General features: G+C 34.1%; 1 protein-coding gene and 1 long non-coding RNA gene across 2 annotated transcripts; both read left to right on the top strand.

Annotated features, from left to right (window-relative positions):
- The first annotated feature begins 9,180 nt into the window (after positions 1-9,180).
- LOC134271221 (uncharacterized) lies at positions 9,181-11,878 on the top strand. The gene is made up of 3 exons (XR_009992982.1): positions 9,181-9,331; positions 11,142-11,207; positions 11,437-11,878. It is a non-coding gene; the product is annotated as an uncharacterized LOC134271221 (long non-coding RNA).
- A 10,968-nt stretch (positions 11,879-22,846) lies between these two features.
- Positions 22,847-25,936, top strand: LOC134271222 (uncharacterized protein K02A2.6-like). The gene has a single exon (XM_062753460.1). It carries the CDS (start codon positions 22,847-22,849, stop codon positions 25,934-25,936), a length of 3,090 nt encoding a protein of 1,029 aa, XP_062609444.1.
- The last annotated feature ends 1,379 nt before the right edge of the window (positions 25,937-27,315 follow it).

Genomic DNA, 27,315 nt, shown 5'->3' with positions numbered 1-27,315 from the left:
TACCATATCATATTATAATATCATTTCATGTGTTAAAAATTCTTTTTATTTATTTATAATTTAAAGTTTTCAAAAAGTCTCACTTACATTAAAAGGAAATCACAAATTTTTCCCTTCATGTCTGATTTTTTAAAATTAATATCAATCTGAATAGTGTCTGTATTTTGATCCCTTTTCTAATGTAGTATAATTCACGGTCAACAAATTTGTAAAGGAAGAGAAAATTAAAACTATTATGTTTTTTTATGATTATTCTATACAGTTTAGCTATATGCCTGAAAACACCGTACACACGTGAAAACAACATTAAACTTTTTTTCCCGTCGTCGTTATGCTTTTCATCATATTCAATCCCCTTCTAAAACCTTTTGTTTTTTTCTGAAATAATTATGGGTTTGATAAATGAAAACTTCTGATAGCAACAAAATTTTCAATGGTGTAGAAGGGATTCATCTTTCAAAAGGAAAAGTACGAAATTAGCGACCTCTTTTCCAATAAGTTTACTTAAAAATCAGGGGGAAAAATTAGCCTCTGAATTGTCCAAAAGACTTCTTTAAACTTTTTCAGAACCCTTTTTTTAAATTTAATTCCCGGGTTAGGGAAGCCTTTATGAAAGTTTCTTTTTTATTTTTTTAAGGCTTTCTGTTTAACCAAACCAGCCTTTTCCCAGAAAATTTTTCTTTAAACCCGAGGCACGCAATTTCTGTGGCAATTAAATTTGATTTTTGGTATAAAGGGCCCTTTTTAAGTTTTTTTTTCCCCCCTTTTATGAGTTCGGCTAAGTTTCACACTTTTTAAAGGGGGTGGTTGTAAACTTTAAAATCTTTTTTTTTTAAAAACAAAAGTTTCTTTGTTACCAAAATCCTTCAGAAAAACCCCGGGTTGAAAAAATTCCCAGAAATCTAAAAAATTTTAATCATTTTGTTTTAATCTCATGTCATAATTTGTTACGACATATTGAGGAAAAAATGTGCAAAATTTCAGAACCCTTTTTGTTAAAATCAAGAAAAAGGGGCTAATGCTCGAATTAGAGGTTAAGAGGGCCCAAAAATCTTTTATTATAACTCTTTAATGATCAATATTTTGGGTTTTACATTACTGAAGCAAAAGTAATTTTTCTTAACGATTTGCAACAAATATTATAATCTTTTGATCATATGATACGTAATAAAAGGGTCACAAGGGACCAGAATGTCAAAATTTTTAACGCTTTGTATCTCAAAAAAGGGGGAAAATTTTGATAAGCAATATCAAACAAAAGATGGTCAAAATAATGTTTTAAACAAAATGCATCGTTTGAATTTTTGAAAATTGGGCCCCCCTTTAAAGGGCTTGGAACGATGGCCCCTAAATATTTTCATTCAAAATATATCCACAATAAAAAGAAATCTCTAAATAAGTGTGGAACAAAAAACCTTAAAATCGAAAAAATTTTCATTTGATACCAAGAAAAAGGGCCTGACCCTAGATTGGGGATCAGGGGGGTAAAATTTTTTCTATAACTCTTTAATAATCGATATTTTGTGATACATAACTGGAGCATTAGTTTTAATCTTAACGCTTTTTAACAATATATTATGGAATTTTGATCATATGTTATGTAGTTAGGGGTCAAATGGGGCCAGAATGTCAAATCTTTGACGCCTTATATTGAAAAGGGGGATGTTTTGAAATATTGAACAAGAGATGGTCAGAATAATGTTTTAAACAATATGCATCCTTTGATTTTTTGTTAAACGACCCCATTAAGGACTTGGAGCAGGCCCCAAAAATATTTCTATTCAAAATATATCAACAACGAAAAGTGTTGAAAAAAAATTTAAAATCAAAAGAACTTTCAATTGATATCACGAAAAAGGAGCTGGCCTCTCAAATAATGGGCTCCGTGGGGCCAAAATTCCTTCATCTATAACTATATATTTATCAATATTACGTTATACATTTGACGCAAAAGTGTTCATGTTAACGATTTGAAACAATACTGTAAACCAACTTTTATTCGCGACACTTAATTTCGCGACTAACCAAGGGTAAACTATTTAGCGACGACTAATTTTCGCGATCCACCCTTTTTTTCATCTGTTTTAAGTTGACAGAGAAATTTAAGTACTTGCGGAAAAAATTTCGCGATGACGAGGATGACGCGAACTTCGCGAAAATTTCTCGCACCGAAAAAAAGTTTTTTACATATACAATAAAATTTTGAGCACATGTTACGTAATTAGGGGTCTGGGGCCAAAAGCTAAATCTGTGACACTTTATATCTGAAAATAAGCAATATCGAACAAAAGATGGTCAGAATAATGTTCTTAACAATATACATACTTTGAATATTTGTAAAACGGCCCCATTAAGGCCTTGGAGAGGGGGCCCCTTAAATTTTTCCCTTTGAAGTACCGCTCGCTTGAAAATAAATCTGTAAATTTGTATTGAGCAAAAAGTTCTCAAAATCATGAGCCCTTTTCATTTAAAGTAAGGAAAAGGGGTCCTAAAATTTAAAAGGGGGTAGGAGGTCCCAAAAAATTTTTAAATTTTTCACTTTTATCGATCAATATTTTGTGATACATTACAGAAGCAAAGTTTTTATCTTAACATTTGATAATTATTATAAAATTTTGATATATGTAACGTAGTTAGAAGACTCAAGGGGCCAGGATGATAAATCTTGACGCTCCATACCCAAAAAGGGGAAAATTTTTTAAGCAATATTCAAAAAAGGGTGGGAAATGTTTTAAACAATATGTGTTCTTTGAATTTTTGTAAAATAGTCCAATTAAGGACTTTTAGGGGTTGCACCTCAATATTTCCCTTCAGCCTACATGTATCTCCACAAGGAAAAGAAGTCTCGAAAGAGGTGTTGAAGAAAAAGTGTTTGAAAACCAAGACCTTTATTTGATATCAAGAAAAAGGAAAATTAGGGGATCAGAGGGGCCAAAAATCTTTTATCTTTTTCTCTTTATGATTAATATTTTCTGATCATTACAAAAGCAAAGTATTTATCTTTAAAGATTTGAAACAATGTATTATAAAATTTTGATCAAATGTTACGTAACAAGGGGTCGCAACTCGCAAAGGGCCAAAATGCTATATTTTTTATGCTTTACGAAAAAGGGGGGGTATTTTAAAAAGCCATTTGAACAAAAGATGTTCAAGAAGATATCATGATGTAAATCAGAACCTTAAATTTAATAAAGGAAAAATTAATTTCATTCTCTTTTAACGAATATCTCATTCAAAATCACATCTCATCTTATCGGAAATTAACGGAAGACCTACTCGTTGCTCGATTTTGTGTACGCGATTTCTCAAAAAGGCTTTATTTCCATGCAACTTTTAAGATTTAAAGAGGCATTACTTGAATTTGATTTATTCTTTTCGTTTTGATGACGTCACTTCCGGTTCGGGGTTTTGCGATTAGTGATTTTTAGAGGGTCACATTGTCCGGCAGTTTTCTCAGAAAGCATTTAACACAGAAGTATGAAATTTTTAATGATGCTGAGCAATCTTTTGGGGAGGTGCATTTGGTATAAAGTTTCAAAACTACCGGAAGTGCGAACGCCGACGCTCGCTATGGCCCGAAAATAGTCCTCTCCGAAGGGGGGATTGAAAGGCTGTTTTGCGGCCCCTGAGAAATGTTATGAAATTGTGAAATATTGTAGATAAATGTCTTATCTTCCTAAAAATATGAAAATAATTTATACTTCACATTTTCTGGACACGTGAAAAAAAAATTTAATATACCCCTTCCCTTCATTTTAGGAGTAGGCATATTTAAAATGGGATACTGAATTTTTTTCAACGTCAAATCATAAAAAAAATGTGACAAATGTGAATAAAGACATCAAATAACCGATTTCAAAATTAATTTTTATAGAAAATTAATAAAATTTATTTAATGTGAATGTTTTTTAAATTGCAAGATTTTTCTCGAGTTTTAATTGTAGATTTTTCTTTAAAAAAAGAGGGAGAATTTAACTTATAAAGCATAAATATACAGTATTGACAGAAACGTTAACATGAGGAATTACGGACAGTTTATATTTTAACATAATAATCAATTTGTAACAGTTTTCCCGTACGTAGGAAGCAAATGTAAAAAATAAATAGACATGAGAAAGATCGCCTTGAGTGAAATTTACAGGTGCTTGGAACTGTTTGTAATAAAGTTTCATTAACTAAAGTTAAAGTGCAAAATTTATTGTGAAATTATTCTGTAATATTATTTAATTTAATTTTAAACCTTGCTTTAAAAAAATGGATTTCCGTACGATTAAAGAAATGCAAATACATATTTACATGTAAATTATTTTAAAAGTATATTCAAAAGAATCGCATTACAATGCTCATTGTATTTTAATATATTAATGATATCAAACAAAGTCAATATATTTTATGAAGATAGCAATTATTAGTCCCTACCGGTGAAACCAGAGGGGACTACTGGTATAGTTTCCGTATCGTCTGTCTAGCTGTCCGTCCCTCTGTCAGTCAGTCTGTCCCATTTGGTTTTCCGCACTTTTCTCTATAATCTTTTCCAAACCTTTATTTGATAAACTTTTTTTAGTATTTAGTGTATCTTGCTGAATTAAAGATCAAGCTTCATTGATTTTTGACGGAATTATGATTTTTATAACCGGGGGGAAATTTTTTTCCGAAATACTTGTAAATATCGTGCTAAGTTTTGGTAAATGAGTTAATCTCGATCAGTAGTAGATCATATTTGTATTTTCTTTCGCTTCAATGATTTTTTTTGTGTGTGGAATTATTGAATTGGAATTTACATGTTTTATTTTATTTTAAAACCAGGTTATACTTGCAGGTAGAAAATTATAATTGTTAATGCAATACTAACTCGAATAAATAGCCAAATGATAAAAAAAACCTAAATAGATTGAGTGTCTCCATTTCATTCTGAAAGTAAAAAGTATTTTTTAAAACAACTTAAAGATGCACATAATGTTCTCAGCAACTGAAACTAAGGTTCTTGCGTCACCAATTCTAGTTACATTTACATTGTAGTAAGTGCTTGTCCAGATCGCAGTTCAGAATACATTTATAAATGCCAAAGATGTGTTAAATCCCAAATTCTGTAGAAACGTATAAATCAACATTTAGTCTTCCCTACACAAATATCAACCACACGGAAAAACATAACAAACCTTCTCTAGCAGATTGGAGCAAGAGTTTCTATTCGAAAAAAAAGGCTATTTATAATATTTTTTCTGATATATGTTTGATACAGAACGTTAAGGAATGGACTCGATTTCACTTTTTTGTTCAATCAGTCAGAAAATATAAGTAAGATCTGGCATCTGGACCATTTATGGTAATGTGCAACCCTAAATGTATCATTTGTGCATGTTTGGTCAACCTTTTACTCTGACTATTCATCAATGGAATGTAAGTTAGACCCAGCATCTGAAACAAATCTTTTACTGTGTATCCGAAGATGCATCATGAAACATGTCTGGTCATCAAGTACTTATAAAGTGGCATTGCTAAAAAAACATAAACTTACTTTAACAACATTGACTTCGACACATATTAGCTTAAAGCACAGCATCTGAAACCCGAAAGATGACAAGGAAAAATTGGTCAAGGGACTAGATGATATAAAAAAATACCTGCTTGAAAAATATTTAACTGGGAACGCCAAATTGAATGCCGATGGTATTAAGAAAACTCCCCTGTTCCGTGTAATTGAACTAAAAATGTGACGTTAACGTTATTGCCCATTTTCAAAAGGTGAGTTATTTCCCTGAAGGGAACTCTTTTACTGTGTTTAATACGCATGCGCTATAAATAAAGTCACTTCCGCGGACGTTCTTGGTGTAAACATGTTTATGGTGTTATGTCTCAGTCATATGGAAAAATGTTATTATGTTTGTGAACAAATTTTTAGTTATAAAGTTTTTACGAATTAATCTATAGCCTGCTGCAGCCATATTTTCTTTGTATCACTAAAAAATTTTTGGAGACTAATGACATGTCCATCTACAGTCTTATCTCTGAAATTGCGGCATATACAGCAGTAGTTCGTCTTCCGCGACCGATACCAAGAAACTGCGTTTTGTCGATTCTATGTCATAACATCTAACTTTTACTTACAAGAACATATTTAGTGACAATTAAAGGCCTATTTCATTTGAATTAACAGTGTTTCTAGAATTTTTTATTTGTAAAATAATTGATTCACTATATAGTATTAAAACTTTGAATGGAATTTTAAATGAATAATTTAATCTCATGTCCTCAAGTAGCGAAGAAAGACTAATTAAAATAGCATTGACCTGAATTCGTGTTACATAATTATGTCGTATAAAGTCTGAGCTGCATTTAATCAAAGTTTTAGTGTATAGGATTTAAGCATATGTACATGTATATTCCCGAGTAAAATACACATTTTGTTTAAGATCAGAGAATTGAGAGCAGAAACACGAAATTGATACAATAATTTCCTAGCGTATATCTCGTTAATTAACGGAAAACATTCTTTTCTCAAGTGTTACTTATTTTTTTTTAAATCCTTTCAGTGTAAGTACATGTATTTATTTTTTTAAGTTAATTTTTTTTTTGGCAAAGTTTTTTAAAAAACAATATCAGGGAGAGAGAGAGTCTCATGTAACCCCGTGTAACTGACATACATGCATGTGCATATGTGAAAAAATACATGTACCGTAATTTTATTGAATTCACAACTAATAATTCTAATAATTTTTAATTTTCACAACTATGGTTCATATTCAACTGTTCAACCCATTTTCATATTCGTTCTCTGTACCTGTACGCACGGGGGGGGGGGTGTCAAAGGGCTTAGCCCCACCCCCACTTTTTTCCCCAATATTACTTTTTCTATTGAAAATGTTCATTGATAGATAGGTTGCGAACCCCCCCCCCCCCCACGCACACACAGTTGATACTACGGTAAAGTTATATAAGGGAAATGTAGTATTGTATGCCAAGAAACTGGTACTGAAATAATTAGCTTTTAAACTTTGGGCAGGTTTTTCTTTGCTTGTCAACTTTTCCAGGTAAGAAATAAATATTTCTTTGGCTAACACCCCCACCCCCCCCACTTTTAAAGACGACGCTACGTGCCTGGCTAATTCGTGTAGAATTCTTGAAAAGGGGGGGTGGGTGGGTAACAGACCCTTTATAAAATAATTTATTAGCGAGCGCAGCGAGGCGGCGCGAAGCGCGCGCTCGCATAGCGAGCTCTTTAAGCAACGCCTGTGCGAAGAGAAAATTCGGACTACTGCACATTCATTCGATAGAATTTTTTGATGCCGTAATTTCGACCCACAATGCATCACTTGTTTTAGCTACGTTCTCGCGAGAGTCCCGCCAAGTGTTCAACAAAAAGTTGACTCGCCTTGATTTAATGGATATATATTGAAGATAAATAGTAAAGAAACGTTTTTCGTTAACTTTCAGCACTGTTCAGGCTTTTTTTCGGAATATTGCGACTTACATACGTCATATGACGTCAGAGTCTAGACGCACCAAATGTCACGTGCGGTTTGACGAGCCCGATCTAAATCAAAACAATAGAAGATAATAACGTAAAGCATATATCGGACTTTCAGTTTGTAGAAATCTTTCAAAGAAACAAGAAATAACTCTGCAATGTTTTTCGACAAAAATTGCACTAGTAGTTTCAAACAGACGCTCGGCTGTCTCCGTAAACTCCGACGAGCTTTTTGACGTCGATGACGTCACAGCTGGTAGAGATATGTCGTGCAGCTTGAGTTTGAAGTGGCTGATCTCAAGTGTCTTTGATGGTACAACTGCGCTCGCCCCAACGGTCACACGGTAAAACATATTATGTAAAAAAATGCAAACCGTTTTATTCTTTTAAAACTTTCAAATACAGCGTGTAAGTTGAATCACTATTTTGTTGGATTGTCGTATTGCGTAGTCCGCGGAAGTTGTAGGCTCATGTAGAAGAGTTCCGATTTTGAGGGGGAGATAACTCACTTTTGAAAATGGACAATATATCGCGACGAAATAAGTATGGAAATAAAGACAGTATCCGAAAATGTATTCTATTGTTAATATTTTCGAGAATTATCTTTGATTTAAAAAAACTGTGCTACTTTTGCCTTAGTATTTTAACCTGGTGTATGATCAAGTAACCAGAATGTTCTAATTTAAGGCATGCAAATTTTAGACAATTTTCAATTTTTGGATATGAAGTGCACACACGACACTCATCATATTGTAAACTATTAGTGTGCAGGGTATATCTAATAACTGGACAAAACTAGGTGAGTGTCCCTCATGCACTTCATATTCTAAAAAACGATTTATAAATGCCACCCTCTTATATTTTCCCATAGGCCTAATGTTAACGTAGCGGGTACATCTAAGTTTGTGTCGGCTACGGTGTGAATTTATCTCATATTAACTTTTGAAATATTAATACCAATTCTACGTAAATATAAAAATGACGTGGCCACCCGATGTCTTCGATTCAGCTAATTTTTTTCTCACTGACACTTCAATGAATGAAAAGACTGACTATATGAAAGAAAGCATGGTAGTTTATCCGGTTGACATGGAAACGGGACTAGAAGATGTAAATTATAGTGGATTTTGCTATTTATCAATAATATCAAAAAAATATTTACTAGACAAAGCTGTTTATGTTCATATTTTTTTATATCCTTCATGACAATCAAAACTATGTAAAAAATAGCCAAGGTCACAAAAATTTTACAATTTCTAATTTTCTGATGCCCAAAAAGTGAATAATTAGTCCTCGTTACCTCCCTTGTTAGACTTAATATCTAAAGACTTTGACAAGTGATGTGAAAATTCTAGTAGGAAGATTTAGATTCAAGAAATGTTATTTTGCAAATATCATTTTAAACATTTATGGGTAAATGAAAAATAAACGTTTATTACACTATAAAGTTGGGCTAGATGTGCTTTTTCTCTATCCGAGTTATTTCCCTTGTTGGAGCTCTTCGGCATTGAAGAATACAAAATGTGTAAATTGTAAACAAGATGGCAGACAATGAAATCTGCAGTTTTTCTTCTTGTTTTGAAACATCTTGTTCAGGAAAGTCTACCTCAAGCGACTCAGAATTTGATGACAAACAGTTGACAAAGTTGGGATAATCTTTAAGAAAAGCCAAAGGGTTGATCTGGAAATGATGAGTATTACACGTATAGCTACTCGTAGAAAAGAAAAAAATGAGGAAATCAGGATGGTATGGGGGCGAAGGCCGAGAGGATTTTAACTGTTCCCTTCAAGATGTCTTTGAAATTGAGATCGAAAGATAAATGTAGTGGTGTGGTAGTCCCCGACCGATCCCAATTACAATGTGTAAGTATTTTTTTATTCATAATTCTATTCAGGTATCACATGTACTGATAATTAATCGAGATTCCTCTGACTCTAACCCCCGCTTTTATATTGTGACTTGTGCGCACAAGTTACAATATAAAAGCAGGGGTTAGAGTCAGAGGAATCTCGGATTAGGTAACTGACTGTATAATGAAATATAAGACAATAAAAACAAACAAAACCATGAAAACTTGGATGCACAGTTGCACATATTACATGTACATGACATTGGATCAAATACTACTGTGCAATATATATGCCCAATTTGGGTACTGGTATTTTATTTTCTATAAAATTCAGTATATTTGAAGAAAATTGTTTGTATGAATTTATTTTTCCAAATTATAATATGCTTGTGTCCAATCTATTTTTACAAACAGGATTTGTAGAAATCATACCTCGGAAATATTAAACCTTTGACTTCTGACAATGATAACTGAATAGTGTGTTAGATTTTTTGAAATTTTAAGCAATATCAGGACTGTTGAATATTTTAAAGAATTGATTAAAAAAGTGTAAGTGTAAAATTATGAAAGTACATGCAGACACACAGATTTACAAATGCTAATAGTGTTCAAGATCTAAGTACATATACTTTGAAATCATTTTTGGGACCTTGATACAGTGAATTTATTTGCTCTGTAAGGTGATGTATTGTAAAGTAGGAAAAGAAATCTATCCAAGGGAGTTAAAATATGGCAACTCCATTTGTACTTTCCAAGATGCAGCTTTCTGTCTCATAATTTTATTTTACTGATCACTGTTTTTCAGCTATATATTGCAGGCATATCAATCTTGCTGAGTTGCACACATTTTAAATATGAATAGTTTTAGTTTGACAATATTGATCTGTACAGATGAGATCAGTCTGATGCTGTGTACTTTACACAAAATAAATTATACCACATTACGTTAGTATCCATAAAACATGTATGTTTTTATTACAATTAATTTATGATTATATATTAAATACATTTTATTTTCCATTTTAGAAATTAATTGTTGTCAAATTCATTTCTACTCTTAGTTTCTATATCTCTGGCGATTTGTCCAAACTGCAGAAAAGCTTTATATGTAAATTGAAAAAAAAATGCTTGATTACAACATTAAATCCACTCCTTTATCAATCATTCCTCTTGATTCAGAAAATTTTCAGGATAACATGTAAATATAAGGTACATGTAATATTTAAGGAATGACTCTAATTCTTGGCCAAATTATCGAGTATAATATGGTTTGGGTCAGTTTACGCTTCATAATCCGCGAAGCGGATTATAAAAAAGCGTAAACTGACCCAAACCATATTATACTCGATAATTTGGCCAAGAATTAAAGTCATTCCTTATAATTTAATTTTAAAATAATTAAACAACTGGGGGTGTAAAATTGTGTTGTTTTTATGAGTTCAAATTTACCGCGCAATAATACAACCGTAGTAACGGAAGTGATGGGAAGCGAGGGGAGGTAAAAATTGATACATAGATCTAGCAGCCATGCTTGTTTACACGAGGTAAGATCGAGCTACTGTTTGAAGTTAAAGGTACATACATACATTCCACGAATCCCAAGGACTGGAAATGAGGGGATTGATGGATACAGATGATTCAGTTGGTTGTCAAGGGGTGTGTCCCCATACCAAACCAGATTATACAAAATGTTATGCGTTCCTTTTTGGAAATCAACCAATGAGAGGCAAGAATACAAACAAAATTAAATTATATATATATGATGTTCAGGATTTTAACCCAAACTTTCAAATTAAAAAATGATTTTAAATTGATCATTGCAGCCCTTGCAAGATTTTCCTAATAAAGATTCTCAGGATTACAGATCCTCTAGCAAGGAGACCACACAGGTACATGTAGTGTGTATTAAGTTGCATGGATTCATGGTGACTTAAGACATGATTGCCACAACAATGCATAAAGTGAGATAATAATGTTTATAGGTTGAAAATGTATATGTTTTATATATAGCAAAATTTTAAGATTCCAGTTTTAAGTTTTTGAAACAATTTTTAAATAAATTATTATCCACAGTGACCAAAAATTATTGTTATTTTTTTTTTATTTTCATGTGAACAGATAGAGATGACCAGAGCAGAGGACATACAGCCCCCCCCCCCCCCCAAAAAAAAAAAAATCACAGTGGACTGGAAGTAAATTTTACATGAAAAATACAAAGTAGGAAAAAATAACAGAAAGAAAAGAGGATCCAGTAAAAGTTGTCACTGGTGCAAGATGGACATAGAGAGGGTTTTCTAATGATCATTACTAAAATCCACAGCAAATCAATACTGCAAGGCTGAGCTAGTTTTCAAATTTACACAAAAGGACATAAAGAAATGTGAATTCGAGGAAACCAAGCTTAAATCAAATGAGAGAATATGAAGGAACAAATTTAAGCAAATTTTTTTTTAAGCAGGGCATCTGTTTTCCTTAGAGAATATGTGTATTCTAAATTGATTTCTTGTATTTTCAAAAAATGTCACTGTTTAAGTGAAGCATACATTCCAATTTATGTCTTGTTTATTTTTATGCCCCCGTAAACGAAGTTTCGGGGGTATAAAGTTTTTGTCGTGTCTGTCTGTCTGTCTCTCTGTCTGTCTGTCTGTGTGTCTGTCTCTCTGTTTGTCTGTTTGTCCGCAAAAACTTTAACCTTGCCCATAACTTTTGATTTAGTAGAGCTATGACTCTCATATTTCATATGTGTATTCCTTGTGACAAGACCTTTCTTTGGGTACCACCAAATTTGACCTTTTGACCTTGACCTTGGAGTTTGACCCACTTTTACTTGAAAATTTAAAAAATTTACTATGGCCATAGCTTTTGAACAGTAGACACCAGGACATTTATAATTCACATATGTAATGTTTGTTAAAAGATCTTTCACTGGATACCAACAACCTTGACCCTTTGACCTTGACCTTGTAGATTTCCGTACTTGTAAAAAAACTTTAACCTTGGCCATTACTTTTGAACGGTAAGGGATAGGGTTTTCATACTTCATATATATAATCCTTGTGAGAAAACCCTTCATTGGATACCAAGAACTTTGACCTTTGACCTTGACCTTTGAGATTGACCTACTTAAAAAAGCAAACCTTGACCATAACTTTTAAAGAGTTAGGGCCAGTGCTTTCATACTTAACATATTAAATCCTTATGACAAGACCTTTCATTTGATAACAATAACTCTGACTCTTTGACCTTGACCTTGGAGTTTGACCCACTTTTACATGAAAATTTAAAAATTTTACTTTGGCCATATCTTTTGAACAGTAGACACCAGGACATTTATACTTCACATATGTAATGTTTGTTAAAAGACCTTTCACTGGATACCAACAACCTTGACCCTTTGACCTTGACCTTGTAGATTTCCGTACTTGTAAAAAAAACTTTAACCTTGGCCATTACTTTTGAACGGTAAGGGATAGGGTTTTCATACTTCATATATATAATCCTTGTGAGAAGACCCTTCATTGGATACCAAGAATTTTGACCCTTTGACCTTGACCTTTGAGATTGACCTACTTTAAAAAAGCAAACATTGACCATAAATTTTTAAGAGTTGGGGCTAGTGCTTTCATATTTTACATATTTGATCCTTATGACAAGATCTTTCATTTGATAAAAATAACTTTGATCCTTTGACCTTGACCTTGGAGTTTGACCTACTTTTTAAAAAAATTGAACGTTGTCCATAACTTCTGATCGGTAAGGGCTAGGGCTTTCATGCTCTACACAAGTATTTTAAACATAAGCTCACTTTCAAATTTCACAATTGTTTTCCAGTGAGAATAACCTACGTTTGGTATCAATTATTAAATTAGCATTTAAGAAAAGCCTAATCTTTGCTATGTTGCCATACGGGGGCATCAGTGTTTCACAAACACATCTTGTTTTCTATAAAAGCAGTTTTATGCAAAGCAGTTTCTTCCCTTTTTATATCCCCTCTCTGCAGGAGAGGCGGTATACTGATTTATTATCCCCCCACATGGGCTCACAAATTTAGAGTTTTATATTGGCAGGCTTCACACAGTATGTTATGTATGATTAGAATATATATGAATACATTTTAACAAAACTGAGAACAAGATTAATTGTGAAACACTGATTCCCCCATACATTGCAGCTTATGTCAAGACTCCCACGAGGTATCCCAAGAAAGGTCTTGCCACAAGTAAAACACCTGTGAAATATGAAAATCTAGTCCAACTTCAAAAGTTGTGGTTAAGGTTAAAGTTTTTTTAAGTCGGTCAATGTCTAAGGTCAAGGTCAAATGGTTAAAAATATTTATACCCATTAAAAGAACATAGTATACATGTAACTGATCATCTGAATATGCTGATAAGCAATGTGGTAATAAAAATTAATTCCACAATATTTAGCATATAAGGTCATTTAAAGAAATTTGGCTGCCTTCCCCCAACAGACTAACTAAAATTCAAAACTTTTTTTACATTGCAAGACAGGATGGTTTTTTTTTATCCATCTTATCTCGTCAACAAATATTATGAAATTTTCTGGGAAAAAGATTTTACAACCTACCTAACGAGGCGACTTAATAATTTTACCCTGAGCTGGGAGAGGGCAAACAAACATTATAATCAAGATGGTCTTGCCAACTTGTTTTAACATAATATTGTCTGACCTACTTTCATATTTTCATAAAATACTTTCATATCATTTATTAAATATGAGTTTGCCTTTTTACTTTAATTATACATTTTAAAAAATTAACCATAAAACAATTGTTTTGAATTTGAACATATTTTAGTGAATAAATCAAAAGGATTGGACACAATTACAGGCCATTAAAAGATTTGAAAGAATTTTTGGAAACTCACTTGTTTTATTTCATATTTTAAATCTAAATCTAAATTAAATTTAAACTAAATTTAAAATCTAAATTAGATTAAAATAACTAGAAGCCTGATTTGTTTCCATGGCAACATTTTAATTTACCTGTCACTGAGTTAATTTCAGAAGTTCTATTTAATTATTGAAAAGAAATTTAAATACTTGACATATATTCATACTACATAACAATTTGTTCAGTTTGGTAAAACATGTTCTTAGATGATCTTCTCTGTTATTTGTGATTAATGGAGGGGGGGGGGGGGGTCATTCATGCAATAATTTCTAGAAAGCTGTACATTTACCCATTAATTTATTAATTTTTTTTAATTCTCACAAAACATAAGAATATAAAGTTTATTTAATGATACATGGTTACAAATATATCGGTTGTCAAAATGGTGAACAATTTAATTGAATATGACTAAAAAAGTCAATTTTGGCAAATTGCCAATTTTCATGCAATAATTTCTAGAAAGTTTTTGATTTACCCATTAATTTTTTTTATTCTCATAAAACCTTAGAATATGTAGTTTATTTATGATACATGGTTACAAATATATCAGTTGTCAAAATGGTGAAAAATTTCATTGAATATGACTAAAAAAGTCAATTTTGGCAAATTGCCAATTTTCATGCAATAATTTCTAGAAAGTTTTTGATTTACCCATTAATTTTTTTTATTCTCATAAAACCTAAGAATATATAGTTTATTTAATGTTACATGGTTACAAATATATCAGTTGTCAAAATGGTGAAAAATTTCATTGAATATGACTAAAAAAGTCAATTTTGGCAAATTGCCAATTTTCATGCAATAATTTCTAAAAAGTTTTTGATTTACCCATTAATTTTTTTTATTCTCATAAAACCTTAGAATATATAGTTTATTTAATGATACATGGTTACAAATATATCAGTTGTCAAAATGGTGAAAAATTTCATTGAATATGACTAAAAAAGACAAATTTGGCAAATTGCCAATTTGCTTACAACCTTAATGCTGCAATGAAAATTCGCTTAACCTTCATTCAAATATCTTTGAATGAAATTAATTTCTCAGATTTTAGTAATATGAGCTCATAATATAATTTTCATGTGAATTTTTACTAAATAATTGAATGTGCACAAATTCGATTTAAAACAGAGCAAAATTTGCTTAATCAGAGGGTTCTAAATATTACATCCCTGTTACCATGGCAACCAAATTGAAAAGTTAGACTTTAACATCATATTTATTAAAGACATACCAATTGTAGTAAATGGTGTGAATTTCAGCTTAATCGGAGATATGTCATGTCCACGACCCTATTTAAAATTTTGATTTTTATAGAGAATTGATATTAATAACAAAAATTAAGATATTCATTACTGAAAAAAATAAACGAAATTATTTTTTATGAAAATAAGTGGGCCGAGAAACGACCTTATCGAAACTCCCCCTTTCAAAAATCTTAAGACCTCTTTTACGAAATCTTTTTACCTAGAAATATTTCGTTAAAACATGTAGAACAAAAGAAGTGTAGAATCCCCCTTTTCGAGATATAAAGCGTCAAAGATCTTTCAAATGTTATCTCAAAAAAAAGGCTGGCCCCTAAAATTTAGGGCGCCTTGTTTACAAGTGTAACGAATACTAAGAACTGGGTACGGTATGTATAACGGGGCGGCCCTGTCTCTAAATTAGATTGAAGTTTTTTACAAACATGCCCACGAAGTGTCCTTTCAAGATCATTTTATTTTTTGGAATTATCTCTTACCGTTCTTCCGCCAGAGGTTTGGGAAAATGGTGCATTTTCTTCAATAATTACAACTTTTGACGTAACGACGTCATCACGACGTTACTGATTTTAACGTTACGTGAAATGAAATCTGTAAATTCTCTTAACCGAGAACTATTTACTTAATCCTGCAAATATTCCTGTAAACCATTTTGAACTATCTTTCAATTCATCATACGTCGTTGATAGTTTGAAATAGTTTAATAATTTTCAGAAATATATAATTTTTTGACAAACGATTGTACCAAACACTCTAGTCTACGAAACTTTATTCATCCAGATAAAATAAGGTGAGTACTTAAAAAATTGAATGTATAGTTTATTAAGTTGGCAATTTTTTTTGGCAATGAAAAAGCTATCAACAGAACTTCCCCCTTTCATTCCAACAAATGACGGCGCTATAAGTCTTGGATCTTTTTTATGAACATATTAATTACTAGTACTCCCTATTTCGGGGTTATATGATATGCCTCTTTCAATTTTCTTTGATTTTAGATTTTTACCCTCGGTTGAAAAGTGGGAAGGTATATAGTGATCGGGGTGTCCGTCCGTCTGTTACGCTTTGGGGGTACCTCTCTTTTATGTTTTGCCGTTAGAAACCCAAAACGTGTCGGATCAAAAAGTAAAATAAAAGGTGCACAATGGCAATATGTTATTAAGATTCTGTGAAAGTTTCATTGAATTTCATTCAGTGGTATAATAAGATATGCGGATAACAGACGGGTACCCTTAAAGCGTAACAGACCAGTGGCGTAGCATCGTTTTTGAAAGTGGGGGGAGGGGGCAGCCAGAGAAAAAAAATTACGTACCTGAAAAAGAAAGGAAAAAGTTGCCCAAAGTCGAAAATCCTATTCGTGGGTGTGGGGGGGGGGGGGGGGGGGGTGGTGGTAGGTAAAGCTTTTTTTCCGTGTCAACTACTTTTAGTACCCATTCTAATACTACATTTTCGGTACATCACTAAAAGTGGGGGGCCAACCAGGCTTTCAATTAACATTTCCTATAGTATGAGTAAGGTTGGGAAAAGAAGAGAGGAACAGGCTCCCCCTGCCCCCCCCCCCCCCCTGTTGCTACGCCCCTGCAGACAGACAGACGGGTGGACATATCGATTACTATATAACCCTCCTGATTTTCAAGTGGGAGGTAAAAAACACGAATTTCCTGGAAGGGATCCCAGAATTTAGTAGTACAATGTAGTAGTACTGTCTAACAGGCAATGTTTTCTAGACTTGTAGAAATAATTATTATACTATATTGAAATGTTATGTGTATGATTTACATAGTTTATCCACGTCAGCTATAGAAGTCTGTGCGTTTTGTTTTCTAAGCAATGCGCAGTCACTTGCATTGATGTCGGCTGTAAACACCAACGGTCAAAGTCGAGAGATCAACAGAAAAAAGGAAAGGACTGTCTCTAGTTTGAAATTAAATTCTTGATATAAACTTGTTCATTGGTAGTCATAATTGTACATCTTGATAATCAGTACCCCCCCCCCTCCCACTTCTACTATATTTTTCTATTTAAATGAAGCAAAATACAAATAATCGAAATGCAGAATGACAAAACACTCAATCTAAAAATATCAAAACTTAGTTCAAGTCCCTTTTCTTGTTTAACCTTTGTATAAGCTACATATTGAGACACTTTTGCAGTTACAGGTATGTTATTAATATACGGAAACTAATGTTATTTTGTGTCGCGTGTGCACCGTCACTACGGCGTGCATTTTGTTTTACAGAGTTAGGTTTCTCGTTCCCGAATTACCATTAGAAAGCGAGATTAGGTTTCTAACAAAATAATTTTTTTTTTCCTTGAAAGTTGTTTTAATGAAACATTCATTTTAAAAATATACCTCACAAACAGCTGACATGTATTACGTCATTTACGTGACTATACATCTACTGAGACAAAAACTGCTTAAACATAGACATCTTTTATATTGATTATGCTTTACAATACCTCCTAAATGTAAATGTTTATAGATATTTGATAGATTTCAGTGACAATTATAATTTCAATTCCAATCCTGTCGCACCTCCTTTGGAAAAATTCTCTTTCCGGTGTCTTCGCAATGTTTGACGTCTTTAAAATTCAGATCTGATGTGTACCATTTTCACTACGGTGATATGGACTGGACACCACTCCCCACCTTACCAGCCCTTATGAATGTCATTTGCATCAATATTGATATCCTATGACATATTTAATTTATTATTTCATGGATAATTTGGTTGAAATTCTTTTAAATCCTAACAATATTTTGTCTGATACATTCGTTTTAACAGAGATAATTTTTAAAAAGCAATTTTAATGTCTCATAAATGACTTTATTAATTTCTGAAAAAGTCCTAATCGAGCTAAATATATCGATTGTATGCAGCGGAAGGGGAAAAGCATGTCTTTTGTCAAAAAATTATGCATGATTATGCTTGTTTTTATTTCTTAAATATACAGTGGATTCACATATGTTAAAATTGCCTTCACTTGTCTGTGTAAAGAAAAATGTTAATTGCTATTGGGAACAGTTAATCTATATTCAGACACAAATAAATAGTTGATTGAATTATGTTTCTTTTTAGAATTACATAGAAATTGCCGAAAACACTCACAACTGTAGCAATACAAAATTTGTCAAAATAAAATTATTTCATTATCTAAACTCGATCCTTATAGATTACAGTTGCGGATCCAGGAATTTAATAACGAGGGAGGGGGTTGTATTGAGGGCAGGGTGTCTGAAGCAGCGTTGAAGCCTCATGGGGGTTGGGAGCAATTCCTGGTAGGGTCTGGGAAACGAATATCTACTATAATATGTGCCCCCCCCCCCCTTTGATTTAGAAAACCAATCGTCATCTTGCAGGAATATTATAATACATTGTCATGGCGGTAAAAAAATATTTCGGAATACTAGTACCTCATACCATACGTGTAGATCTACTGATAAGTTTGTGTTTAATGCTGGTAACAAAAAAAATTAACTAGATCTACATGCTTGTTTTACAAAATACAAGTAAATTTTTAAAAATCAAACGGCGGATTGTGGGGGGGGGGGGGGGGGGGGGGGGAGTAATGGCCCTGGATCCGCCTTTGAATTGCATGTTTCATTTTAACCTGTCTTGAACACAGAGCTGCCTATCTTTCCGCTTTTGGCGTAATCCTTCCGCTTTTCACCACAAAATTTTAAAGTACGACATGCTGAAATGAAATGAGAAGTTCTTATAAAAGTAATTTAAGGAGGACAGATCGATAATGTAAGTAATATACATAGAAGTTACATGTTAACCGGTATGGCGAAGAATCGGGGGAAGACGAAAAGGCACTACTTACGTTAACTTCAAACGGATTGCAAAACGTACGGCCATTTCTATGATCAATTAAGTTTATTTTAACATTGCTTAGAACAAGATAGAGAAATGTGAGTGTTAAAAAGATTTAAAAAAAAAAACAATGTTATAATGTACGATTTGTTTTAACATTCAAATGGAAGCCTTCAATCAAGTGATTTGATACAGAAGAGTTCGATATAGGATACTGGTATTTTACAACACTTTTTTGCCAAAAGATGATTCGAAAAAATAAGGAAAGTTTATGCCTGTTTTGTTTAGTAATGTACAATTTCTGCTATTCTGAAAGAAAATTAAGTATTTTAATAAAACCGAAAAATAGAAAAGCATTATTTAAAAAAGCTGCATAATAATTTTCAATACAACGTTAAAAAAAATCTCTTCTTGAACATAAAGTCAATATCACGTCCAATATGAAGGAGACGCTCGTTTAAATAAGAGGTACATGTATAAATGTAAACTTATGTCGTGTGACTGTTTTTCACTGTATATATTGATTGAAAATTTATCATATTACTATTTTATTAGGGAAGACTGAAGAATTTGGTTATTCAACACATGCCGGCTCATTGTGACGTCATGCTTTTAATGTATTGCGTCATTGATTTCCAAGCAATGTCCCTTGATAAATTTTACGAAGAAAAGTTTATGTGGTTTTCATAACATTCAGATACAGATTTAAACAATAAATTTCTGTAAAAGTATAGATTAGATGATAACACATTCAGATTCTGACTTCAACATTTAATTTCTTTAAAAGTATATATTTTAATGACAAGGAAAAGTCACATCTATCCAAAAACGAAGTATATTCAACTACAGTTTTTTAAAAAAACGGACGTGGCCGCACTTGTGTACAGTTATTTTTTCTCTTGCATATTAGTTACCAAAGTATACTTGTTCTTCCTGCAGAGTTTCGCATATGTACTCGGATGCGGCCACATCGAAATATTAACTTGAAGAGGAGCAAAACGTCCAAAATAGGTGATTTCCGGAATATTTGACCGGTTTTGAACGTTATATACACAAAAGGTCACGTGAATTGAAGAAAATTGATACCTATTTTTCACAAAGGGGAACCTTAACAATAAATTGACATAGTTAAAAAAATGTTATCGTGCGTTTAATTTTTGCCGATTTTACAGGGCCGCCTCGTTATACATACCGTACCCAGTTCTTTGTATTTTTGCCGTTCTTGAAAGTTTTAAGGTAACATCCGTCACTGGGAGGATAAAAATCAATTTTCTGTCCGTCGTAATCATTTCCGGTCAAACCAGAAGTAGCCAAAACTTGCTCATTTTTGCATTAATCAACATAGATTTAGAAGAAAATTCGAACTTAAATAAAATATATTTTCACATAGATTAAATACTACAGACACACTGTTTATTCTTTAACATTATTCAAGCCCCTCACCCTCCCCACCTCCCACCAAAACCCAAAAAGACATTTCAGGCTTTCTGGAAAGCCAAACTTGCTTTCCATGTTTTCATGTTGTAGATAGTAGATAGTTATGTTGATTGTTTTAGTTGAGCATGCGATTGGTATCAATACGGTTGATGATTTTTGAACATTTTCATTACATTTTGAAGGGTACCTACTTGGTTAATAGTACTGCTTTACGCCACATCATGTGATCATCGTTTATCGAAAGCAGGTAATTCTTTGACAGTTCACTGTATTTTTTTTCTGTTTCCATCATATTTTAAAGAATACCTTAGCTGATTTTTTTGCTGTTTTCTCAACATATTTAGTAATTGTTATTGGAAGAAAGAAAAAAATATACGGGAAGAAATAGGATACACATCTTTTTTTCAAAACATTTAATTTTAAGTTTTGTTAACAATGCACAATTTTGAAACCTACAAGGTATAAACACAATTTTTTTCGTAATATCCGTAATAAGTAATAAACCAGACATTAAGCAGTAAAATCAAAAAGGAAAGGAGAACTTCCAATTTCCCTCAATTTTTTTTTTGAATATTCTCTCATTCTAACTTTGGCCATAACCTTTGAATTTGGAGCTAGGGCTTTAATCCTTCACACGTGTATTCATTGTGACAAGACTTTTCAGCTTGTACAAGTAACAGGTTTTCAAAAAGCTTACCCGACTAATGTCATCAATATCCATATAACCTAAAAGCTTGATAAGTTATAAACGTTTATATTGGAGGGGGGGGGGGGTAAGATTTTTTAACAAGAGTAAATTAAGAGGATGCTGTACAAAACAATATGGATTCATTTTTAGTTATATGCTATTCATCAGAGCAAGAGAAAAAAAGCAAATTTTATATAAAATATATATGTATTGTTTGTATCTCAAATTAAAAAAAGAATGCACATGTACATATCCCGCTGTTGATTCGAACCCGCGATGTTAAAGATGAACATCTCACTCCTCGAGTTTAAAAAATGGTTTTAGAGGTTGAAGTCAATAAGGGAAATAAATTAATGTAATTTATTTATGCTGGAAAGTCGTGGCTATGTAAAGATAACATTAATTAGATTCAACTGCATACAGCATAGGCTATGAGGGAGATAGCTGAAAATATGATTACTACAAGAAATTGGGAATCGTAACGTTTATGACTGATATCGAGAATATGTTAAATAATTTCTTGGGTATGCCAGAGCATCAGCGATTGTTACAAACGTTTGATAAATAAAACATGTTACGAATAAATGACCAAACAATCTGAACGGTGATAGATGAATGGCGATAGGCGCGGATACAGGAAAGTTTTCCCAGCGGTGAGGGGTCCACATCAAAATATTGGTATGAACAAGAAAAAAGTAATACACTTAATCCTCAATCCGGAAATGTTATGGGGCACTTTTCTAAGTCTATATTCTGTTTTTGTGGGAGGAAAGCCCCTGGAGGGGGGGGCATCAGATGTATATTTGGCCACTTTATTCTCTTTAGAACTTTTTTGGTCGTTTCGTTTTTATTACTACAAATGATTTAACTTCTAACTGTAGAGTTTGTAGTTTTGTGTAATTACTTTATGTACGGAAGATAACTCTATCTTGTATGTGTTTCTATATATAGAGTTATTGCCCTTGTCTTTGTCTTAGTTCCGGTTCAGTAAATGGATGTTGTCTTCAATGACGAGTGTTTTATAATCTGGTTTAATCCGAATGTGTAGCCGGTGGAACGCTACATAAAATTGGCGACGAGGATATTTAACTTCGAGAAATTACGATGGCCAGTGTTTTGGTTCAAGTTGTGCAAGCAATCCCGCATTTTGATGTTGCAGATGTGACAGGCATTGCATCAAAATGGAAAAGATGGCGTCAGGCATTCGAACTCTACGCTAAAGGCAAAGGCATAAAGGAAGCTGATCAAGCTAAAGTGTTGCTTCTCCATACAGCGGGAATGGAAGTGCAAGATATGTTCTTTACTTTACCGGAGGGAGAAGGAGAGGATGAGTACGCCAAAGCCGTGAACGCCTTGGAAAAAATACTTCAAACCTTAGGCAAATGTTCCGTACGAGAGGTCTGTATTTAGAAGTATGGCTCAGTTAGAACATGAAACTATTGAACAGTATATTACTCGCTTACGCCAGAGAGCAGAAACCTGTGAATTCGGGAACCGGGATGCCATTGATGAGAGAATACGTGACCAAATCATTGACAAGTGTGTTCGTCATAACTTACGCCGGAAATTACTAGAAAAAGGTAGGAACCTTAACCTTACTCAAGTCCGAGAAATCGCAAGAGCCCTGGAAGACTCCGAGAGGCAAGCCACGTCAATTGAAGGTCGTGCGCAAGGGGCCATAACCGGTGTTGTAAACAAGGTCAGTGTTCAAAACAAGAAACATTTTGCGAAAAAGACAAACAGTAAATGTGAAGGACACTTGCGGAATGACCCCAAATGCCCGGCAAGGGGAAAGAAGTGTCATAAGTGTAAGCAGACTGGACATTTTGAGAAAATGTGTAAAACCAAAGACCGTGGAGAAAAGCGGAAACCAGGGAAAATTCATCACATTACGGACCAGTCAGGCCAGAGTGATGAAGACAAAGTGTACGCATTTCGTGTCCACCAAAATTCTGTGTTAAATGACAGCCCGGTTGTGAATGTTGGTAATGTTGACCTCAGCATGATTATTCACTCAGGGGCGAGCTGTAATATAATGGGAATGCCATTATGGAACTATCTGAAGAAAAACCACATAAACTGTGTTTCGTCCAAAGTTGAGAAAAAACTCTATGCTTATGGAAGTCAACAACCTCTGAAAGTGGCTGGGATCTTCACAGCAACTGTGAAATACAACCAAACCGTCATTCCGGATGTGGAATTCGTGGTCATTGAGGGAGAAGGACAAGCCTTACTTGGTCGAGATACAGCTGTGCAGTTGGGCGTGTTACAGATCGTTAGCAGTGTAAGTGAAGCTGTCAATCTGGACAACAGAACTGTTTTTGAGAAATACCCTAATGGCTTCAAAGGTGTAGGAAAGCTGAAATCCTTTCAACTAGAAATACCAATCGATCCAGATGATGAGCCAGTAATACAGCCTATGAGACGTATACCCTACAGTTTGCGCGACAAACTCGACAGGAAGTTGGATGAGCTACTCGATTTGGACATCATTGAACGCGTTGACAAGCCATGTGCGTGGGTGTCTCCAGTGGTTTGTGTACCCAAACATTCAGGTGATGACATTCGACTCTGTGTGGACATGCGCCAGGCCAATACTGCTGTGCAACGAGTCCGTCACCCTATTCCGACAATTGATGAAATTTTGCATGAAATGAATGGTAGTACTGTTTTAAGCAAACTTGATGTTACTTGGGCATATCACCAGATTGATTTAAAACCAGAATCTCGAGAAATTACTACTTTTGTAACACATAAGGGTTTATTTAGATACAAACGTCTTATGTTTGGCATTAGTTGTGCCCCAGAAATGTATCAAAAGGTCATGCAACAAGTGTTGCAAGGGTGTGAGGGGGAGCACAATATTATGGATGATATCATTGTACATGCAAGTAGTCAAGAAAAACATGATACATGTCTTGAAAATGTTGTGAGAGTGTTGTATGAAAAGGGGCTTACCCTTAACAGGGACAAATGTGAGTTGAATATGTCAGAAGTTGTATTTATGGGTCATGTTTTGTCTGATCGTGGCATAGCTCCGTCTGATGCCAAAGTCAAAGCCGTTGTCGAAGCACGCGAACCCAAAACTTCGAGTGAAGTGCGCAGTTTCTTAGGGCTTGTAAACTATAGTTCTAGATTTATTCCAGATCTAGCAACGGTAGCAGCTTCGCTACGAGAGTTGACGCGCAAGAATTCAGTTTTTAGAAGGGGGAAATCTGAACAAGAGTCATTTGTAGAATTGAAGCGTCGTCTGGCAGATGCCAAAACGTTGGGTTACTATGACAAATCTGCGCCGACTAAAGTCATAGCTGATGCTAGTCCTGTAGGACTCGGGGCGGTGCTGGTGCAAGAGCAAAATGGGGAACATCGCGTTCTTTCATACGCAAGCCGTAGCCTAAGTGATACGGAACGTCGGTATTCGCAGACAGAGAAAGAGGCTCTAGCCTTAGTTTGGGCGTGCGAAAGGTTTCATGTTTATTTGTACGGTACAGAGTTTGAGCTACTCACTGATCACAAGCCGCTTGAATGTATATATTCTCCCAAGTCGAAAGTTTGTGCTAGAATAGAACGATGGGTGCTGCGAATGCAACCATACACATTTAAAGTTCGGTACATTCCTGGTCCAAGGAATATCGCAGATACACTTTTGCGTCTTGTTAAGAATGACCCTGCTCAAAAGTCGCTTGATTTGGAGGATGCTTATGTGAGGTTTGTAGCTAAAGAAGCTACCCTGATGGCGATGACAACACGTGAGATCGAGAGAGCGTCAGAGAATGATCCAGAAATGTGTGCTATAAGAGAGTGTCTTGTAAGCCCGCAATGGCATCGTATGGAAGTTAAGGAATATTTGCCAGTGCGTATTGAGTTGTGTTCGATTGGTAAGTTAGTACTGCGGGGTACACGAATTGTTATACCCTTACAGTTGCGTAATCAGGTTCATGAGCTTGCGCATGAAGGCCATCCTGGCATTGTTGCAATGAAATCTCTGCTTAGAAGTAAAGTATGGTGGCCGGTGTTGGATAAAAGTGTTGAAAAATTTTGCAAAAGTTGTTATGGTTGCCAGTTAGTGGGTCAACCGAGTAAACCTGAACCGATGAAGCGCACTGAATTGCCTTCCGCACCATGGCAACATCTTGCCGCTGATCTTTTAGGGCCGTTGCCAAGTAAAGAGTATATATTTGTGCTTGTAGACTATTACAGTCGATATTTTGAAGTCGCGATTACGAAAAATATTTCGTTAGAGAACATAACAGGTCTCATATCGAAGTTCTGTTTAACTCATAGATTGCCGTATTCAATCCACACCGACAATGGTCCACAGTTTGTTAGCGAACATTTTAAGAATTACATGTTCGAAAATGGCATTGTTCATCATAAAACAACCCCCCCATGGCCACAGGCAAACGGCGAGGTTGAGCGACAGAATAGGTCAATTATGAAACGTGTCGGATTGCATTTGCCGAAGGCCGAGATTGGAAATCTGAACTTGACAAATTTCTTGTGATATGTATCGGAATACACCACATTCGACAACTGGTGTTTGTCCGTCTCAGTTACTTTTCGGGCGTAAACTCCGCACGACGTTGCCTGGGCTTTTTGACTATAATGTTGACCTTGAAGTACGCGACCGCGATGCGGAAAGGAAGGAGAAGGGTAAAAATGTATTCAGATAAACGTCGTATGGCAGCCGAAACCGATATTCGTGCAGGTGACCAAGTTCTTGTGAAACAAGACCATGAAAATAAGTTATCTACTCCATTTAACAAGTCACCTTTTAAAGTTGTTAAGATGAATGGCAACAGTGCAATTGTTGAATCAGATCAAGGGGTACAATACAAGCGAAACGTTACTCATTTAAAGAAATTTAATGAGAGAGAGATTGAGAGTATGTGTACATCAAATGATTTACAATGTAATGAGTCACAATCTATTGTTGATGATGAAGTTCTTTATGATAACTCTGAAATGAAACTTGATACAAATGCTGATATTAAGTCAGAGAGTGATTGTAGTTCTGCACCTGTTAATGTTGCAAATGATGCAAGTGTCCAAAATACTGATCTGAATGTCAATCAACGACCTGTTAGAAACAAGAGACTTCCGTCAAGATTTGAAGGATTTGAAATGTATTAGTGGAAAGTATCATGTGTTAACTGGATCATGAACTATTATCTGAGTGTGCATTTGTTATGCATGTTTTCACCATTTATGTTTGTTATTTTTCTTTTGAAAAAAAAATCATATGATTTCTGTTGATACTAAGTAGTATGCCTTAAGTGTAAATTGTATTAGATAGTTCTGGATGAAAATTATGTTTCTGAGCGAGAAAGGAAGGGATGTAGAGTTTGTAGTTTTGTGTAATTACTTTATGTACGGAAGATAACTCTATCTTGTATATGTTTCTATATATAGAGTTATTGCCCTTGTTTTTGTCTTAGTTCCGGTTCAATAAATGGATGTTGTCTTCAATGACGAGTGTTTTATAATCTGGTTTAATCCGAATGTGTAGCCAGTGGAACGCTACACTAACTCACTTAACAATATCACCGCTATGTTTTTTTTCCAAAGCCCCATCAACATTGCGACAAAAAAGAACAGACGCTATGCAGTTTTCAATTCCGGTCCACGGAATAGTCCCGGAAAAGGGCGCAAAAACGTTCACATGACATTTTGGCGCGAAATGGTTGTGTCATCCCTTACCTAGCAGACAAATGGACTAATCCAGTAGCATAGAAATGCAGAAAAAGGTCAAATTGACATGTCCGTATAGGAACTCGCATGAAATAAATAGATGTATGCAAAAAACTAAAGGATATAAATACATCAATATATTGTATCAGTAATAAGGTTATGTTTCTGCTAACTTTTGTTTTTGAAATGCAG

The sequence above is a fragment of the Saccostrea cucullata genome, unplaced genomic scaffold, assembly GCF_032062105.1.
Source record: "Saccostrea cucullata isolate Sc308-1 unplaced genomic scaffold, CSIRO_AGI_Scuc_v1 ctg8105, whole genome shotgun sequence".
Taxonomy (NCBI): Eukaryota; Metazoa; Mollusca; class Bivalvia; order Ostreida; family Ostreidae; genus Saccostrea; species Saccostrea cuccullata.
Note: the sequence above shows the minus strand (reverse complement) of the source record. Positions and strands in the feature narration are given on the sequence as shown.